Raw genomic sequence first — 5851 nt, forward strand, 5'->3', positions numbered from 1 at the left:
CTTTACATTGGGGCCTCAAACCTAGGTTCTCTGCGTCCCAGTCTAATGCTCCATCCACTGTGCCAATGCTTGGTCAGGCTGACCTTCCTCCTTGACAACCCTTCTACTTACCAGCTGTGACTCCTTCTGTTTATTTTCTTGCTTTCCTTAACAACAGTGGCTTTTTTTTTTTTGAGACAGACTAGAAGGGAGAAAGATGAGAAGCATCAATTCTTTGTTGTGGCACCTTAATTGTTCACTGATTGGTTTCTCATATGTGCCTCGATTTGGGGGGAGGGAGCTACAGCAGAGCAAGTGATCCCTTGCTCAAGCCAGCAACCTTGGGCTTCAAGCCAGCAACCTTGGGCTTAAGCCAGCAACCATGGGGTATTATCTATGATCCCACAGGTAAGCTGGCAAACCTGAGCTCAAGCTGGTGAGCCCCCATTCAAGCTGGATGAGCCTGTGCTCAAGCCTGGTCCTCTGTGTCCCAATCTGACGCTCTATCCACCGCGCCACCAACTGGTCAGGCCTCTTGTTCATCTTTATCCCATCCCAGTATTTAGAATGACTGGAACACTTAAGTCACTTGATGTTTGTTAAATGAAAAAGAAATAAATTATCAAATTCTAATCCCAACTAAATGTAAAAACCTAGCTTCAATCCCCAGAGAAAACAGGATTTCAAAGAATAAAAATATTTTCGCCCTATAAGTGAATACTCTCATATTCCTAACAGTCCTAATTTGTGAAAATCTCAGATTATGAGTTCTGCCTCCCCAATATAGACAACACAATTCAAATTCCCAGCACTCTTACAGCTAGTATACAGGCATGTGACTAGGCTCTACCTGCCAGACACACCCTCAGAAGACTCAGAAAAGAACAACAGAAAGTCTTTTTGCTTCCTGGCCCTGGGGCTGTGGATGGTGTGGGCTTTCTGGGAGAGCAATGGGGCCAGGTTAAGCGAGATGGGTTAAGTGAGGCCAGTTCAATGGGGAGGCCAGTTCTGTGCATGGTTTTGGGCCTGGTTTCTAGAAGTAAAGCCTTGGGTCTGTCCCCAGTGACAATCAGGTGTGCAGGAACTATCAAAACTGCCTAAGTTTAAGACATTAGTCTTTACTGTATGGAATAGTTCCTGTGTCTGTCCACTTGTTTCCTGATATGTATCAGAATCAGCCTTGGTCCTGGGAGTAAGAAATTAAGACACAGGCCAGACATCTTTGCTCGCCTCTCCACATCTGTCATTGATTTCCACAACTCCTTGGGAGAAGCAGTTATAAGAAAACAGCTCCATCTTTGTAATACAGAAAGGCCTATTATACTATAAGCATACCTATTCACAAAATGAACTACAGTATTTTGGTTAAAAAGTGAGGACTATCCTCATTTTGAATTTGTTAAATACCATCTTTTTATAATAAAATGAGAGTCCAAATTAGAGGTTGCAAACTGATTAGTAAACCTGACATGCAGAGGGTTGTCTGGCCCACAGTGCTTTTTAACTTTTTTAAAAACACTTGTAGCCAGAGATACAACTATTTCACATTTATGTTGTAATTTTAGATAGGCCTGCATGCAAAAGCCAGTTGGAGAGTAGCTGCCATCTTTGACCAGGTGTTTCCTCTTCAATTTGCCACTGATACATAATTTATTTAAATTTATTTTAGCCAGAGAGGAAGGGGGAGAGAAAGAGAGAGAGACAGGAACAATAACCCATTCCTGTATGTGCCCTGACCAAGGATTGAATCAGCAACTTCTATACTTCGGGCCATTCGCTAACAAACTGAGATAGCCAGCTAGGCCCAAATTTTTACATTTAATTTTGTTGTAGATATTGGAAATTTGCCAGAGTCCCTGCCATTCCATGGAAATGTTAAAAAAAACAAACAAACCATAAAAACACCTACATTTTGTCATCTATAAAATGCTGGAATAAAACTGATTAATTCAATATAAAAAAGGCAAATTAAAGGGGAATGAATGGAGTTCTTTGGTGGGTGTAAAGTTTTAGTCATGCAGGAGGGGGGATTCTGGGATCTGTGGCATGTGCCAGTGGTTGACAATACTGTGCGGTACACTCAGAAACTGTTGGAGGTGAATTTTTATGATTTTTTTCTACAAAAAAAAAAAAATCAATGTAATTCACTACATGAACAGAAGAGAAAAAAATTAAGAAGCACATTATCTTAATAAATGCAGAAAAAGCGTTTGATAAATTCAATGAAAACTCTTAGCAAACTATAGGCAGAAAAAAATTCTTTAAATCTGATAAAAAAATATTTATCTACAGTAAAGTAGTACCAAGCAATACTGTTCATTCAAGTTTTTCACCTGAGATTGAGAAGGTAAGAATGTTCACTATTTCACTTTAATTCAATATTGTATTTGGGGTACTGACCATACAGTGAAGCCAAAAAGAAAAATAACAGACTGGCCCTGGCTGACAACCCACTGAGCATGAGGTCGAGTATCAACCTGGCACACCACCAGTTGCCGGTTCCAGCCCTGGTCCAGGCACATAGGAGAAGCAATCAATAAGCACACAACTAAGTGGAACGAATTGATGCTTTTCTCTCTCTCAAATCAATGGAAAAATTTTTTTTTTTTTAAATTGAAAAATAACAGACTGTGCTGCGGACCACCATGATTAGTAATTGTCCAGGTCCTGAGTTAGAACAGTGCGGAATAAAGAAATAAACTCAAGAGAAAAGAAGTATGGGATTGGGAAGCCCCTGCAAGCTGATGGCGAGCCAAAGCAAAAGCAAAGCCCCCAGTCCGCTTTATTATATAGTGCAGAGCCATATGCAAAATAAGGAAGTCTCCATACAAAGTCACATATCTGAGACATAAACAGGAATTCTCCCGCCAGGTATAACTGAAATCAACCAACAGCAGAATAAACAAAGGTGAGAGGAAGGGCATGGAAACTGCCTCTAACAACTTAAGCAAGTGAGGTGGGCAGATGGGACCAGTAGAAACACTAAGCTTCACAGCCAACATGGAGGTGTGGGAAGAGCTTAGCCTTTAGCTTAAGCCTTAAACTGCAAGGACTTTGTCAGCATGCAGTCTCACACAAGACTGTATAGAAAAGGGCAGGAGGAGGGCAGAAGACTGGAACCTGGACTTGAAGATTCCAAAGCAAGCCAGACTGTAGTATAAGTTTAGAAAATGTTATGTGTACAACATAAGGTGGACCCTGAACCTAACTTTAAGAAAAATCAGAAACTGGCTGACCAGGCGGTGGCGCAGTGGGTAGAGCGTCGGACTGGGATGCGGAGGACCCAGGTTCGAGACCCTGACGTCGCCAGCTTGAGCAAGAGCTCATCTGCTTTGAGCAAAAGCTCACCAGCTTGGCCCCAAGGTCTCTGGCTCCAGCAAGGGGTTACTCAGTCTGCTGAAGGCCCGCGGTCAAGGCATGTATGAGAAAGCAATCAATGAACAATTAAGGTGTTGCAACGCGCAAAGAAAAACTAATGATTGATGCTTCTCATCTCTCCGTTTCCTGTCTGTCTGTCCCTGTCTATCCTTCTCTCTGACTCTCTCTCTGTCTCTGTAAAAAAAAAAAAAAAAAAAGAAACTTATAAAGGAAACTGACATACTATGAAGATAGCTTCACCTTGCTAACCTGTAAACATTCCTCTTTGAAATGAATTCGAACTCTTCAATAGAATGACCACTTCCCAGATAATTAAAACAATTTACACCTTAAAACTTATTTCTGTAGAATATAGTCTATCGTTTGAAGTAGAAACAAGACTCAAAGGATGTCTTTAGTAAACAATAAACTGATTTTAAATAGATCATCTGTGATTAATTTAGTAAAACTAAATTTACAACTTAATTTCAGACCTAAAGTAGACCACTTAGAGAGCTTTTTGATTGGGGAAATAGAAAAAAAGGACAGGTAAGTGATCAGCAGATTAACAAACAAAATCCTGTCACGATATATCTCACATGTCAAGACACCTTCCAAGTACTCAAAACACAGTTCTCAGAAAGCGTTATAATCTATTAACAACTATATCATGCAGTAAATTACCACTAAAAAGCCCCTTATAAAAAGTCCATGTATTTACAGTTGTAGAATCCAGTCTCTTCCGCACATTACTGAGAAAAATGAAAATATATAAATATATCTCTAAAGTAATATTGCAATCCTCATTTTTCTCAGGTCAGACTATGTATATCAGTACTGCGGAAATGTTCCATCAATTTTAGCAGCCCAGGCCATGAGCCCTCCAACAACATCCTGAACTGTTAGCGAGTCTAACTCTGAGATATCTGTCAAGGTCTGCAGGATCTTCACAGCTTTCTGGGAGTCATTGCCCAGTTTGCAAATCACATAAATGGGGAGAGCTGCTCCTTCTTGCGTTCCTTGCTTCCCTTTCTGGATGGCTTCTCCTAAGAGTTTCAGGCTCTCTGCATCTCTCCGTTCCAAGTGTTTCAAAGGGATGTGTAGGGCATGAGGCAAACGACAAATGTCCACTTCCACTTGAGGCCTGACGTCCAGCAATAGGTGGGGGTACCCAGAATCCAGAAATCGCTTATAGTCGGTGACAGAAACTCGCTCCTCTGGGCTCAGCAACTGCAGGGAGCGGCACTTATCGGTGGCTGAGGAGCCACAGAAGGCTTCATAGTCCTGCAGGTCAGTCACAGTGGGCCGCTCGCCACAAGCTGCACAGTCGGGCCTGCGGCTCCGCAGCTGAATACAGCGAAAACGTCCCCAGAGAGCATCAAAGAGCAGCAAGCTGCCACTGTAAGAGGGGCCCAGACCTGCGGCGATCTTCAGCACTTCCAGGGCCTGCAAGCAGCCCAAGACACCAGTTACAACACCGAGCACCCCGCCATCCGCACAGTTGGTCACCGTCTCCGCTGGAGGCGGTTGGGGGAAGACGCAGCGGTAGCAAGGCCCGCCATCATAGTGGTACACTGTGATCTGGCCCTCAAAGCGCAGGGCGCTGGCGGATACGAGAGGTCGGCCGGCTAGCACACAGGCGTCGTTAACGAGGTAACGAGTGGGCACGTTGTCAGAGCAGTCCGCTACCACGTCATAACGGCGGACTAGGTCCAGAGCCGTGGCTGGCGTAAGGGCCTGAGCGTAGGGAACGCACTCCACAGCGGAATTGAGACAGCGCAGCGAGGCGGCAGCCGAAAAGACCTTGGCCTGGCCGGCTAGCGCCTCGCCGTGCAGCACCTGGCGGGCCAGGTTGCTCATCTCTACCACGTCGTAGTCCACAAGGCCAAGGCGGCCTACACCGGCCGCTGCTAGGTACTGCGCCAGTGGGCAGCCGAGCCCCCCGCAGCCCACCACTAACACGGACGCGGTCGCCAGGCGCAGCTGTCCTTGCATACCGAGCTCAGGCAGCACAAGCTGCCGGCTATAGCGCAGAATCTCGTCTCGGGACAGGGTGGCCTTCGGTGGCAGAGGCGACACCGGAAGCAGCCGCTCTTTTGGCTGTTCCTCCGCCAGAAGAGCTGCTGCCAGTCTCTGCTTCAGGAAACTCAGTTCTTTCTCACGCCGCACAATTTCAGCCTGCAAAGCCAGGACCTCCTCCCTGGCAGCCATGGCGGCCTCTCCCGGAAGTTATCTTGAAGGGCATTTCCGTTTCCGGCTTACCCGTCTCCTAGCGACTGGTGTAAACTGAAAAACTATGGTGCTTTGGAAAAGATGATAAATAGATATGTATTTCCTGAAGCAAACTTCAGAGTCAGCTTGAAAGATTTATAACTTCCGAGGGTTTCCAACAGGACCCTACAGAGGGCCTCAGGAGAACTAGCACTGAACCTCACAGGCCATCCCCGTCTCCCCGAGTTTGACACCGGCCAACGTGTTCCCTTCGCGCCGCGCGTTTACGTTATTCCGCTTCCGA

General features: G+C 45.2%; 1 protein-coding gene across 1 annotated transcript; it reads right to left on the reverse strand.

Annotated features, from left to right (window-relative positions):
* Nucleotides 1-1435: 1435 nt before the first annotated feature.
* On the reverse strand, nt 1436-5554 carry MOCS3 (molybdenum cofactor synthesis 3). The gene has a single exon (XM_066387486.1). It carries the CDS (start codon nt 5545-5547, stop codon nt 4168-4170), a length of 1380 nt encoding a protein of 459 aa, XP_066243583.1. The 5' UTR covers nt 5548-5554; the 3' UTR covers nt 1436-4167.
* Nucleotides 5555-5851: the final 297 nt, after the last annotated feature.

This window comes from Saccopteryx leptura, chromosome 5 (genome assembly GCF_036850995.1).
Source record: "Saccopteryx leptura isolate mSacLep1 chromosome 5, mSacLep1_pri_phased_curated, whole genome shotgun sequence".
Lineage (NCBI taxonomy): Eukaryota > Metazoa > Chordata > Mammalia > Chiroptera > Emballonuridae > Saccopteryx > Saccopteryx leptura.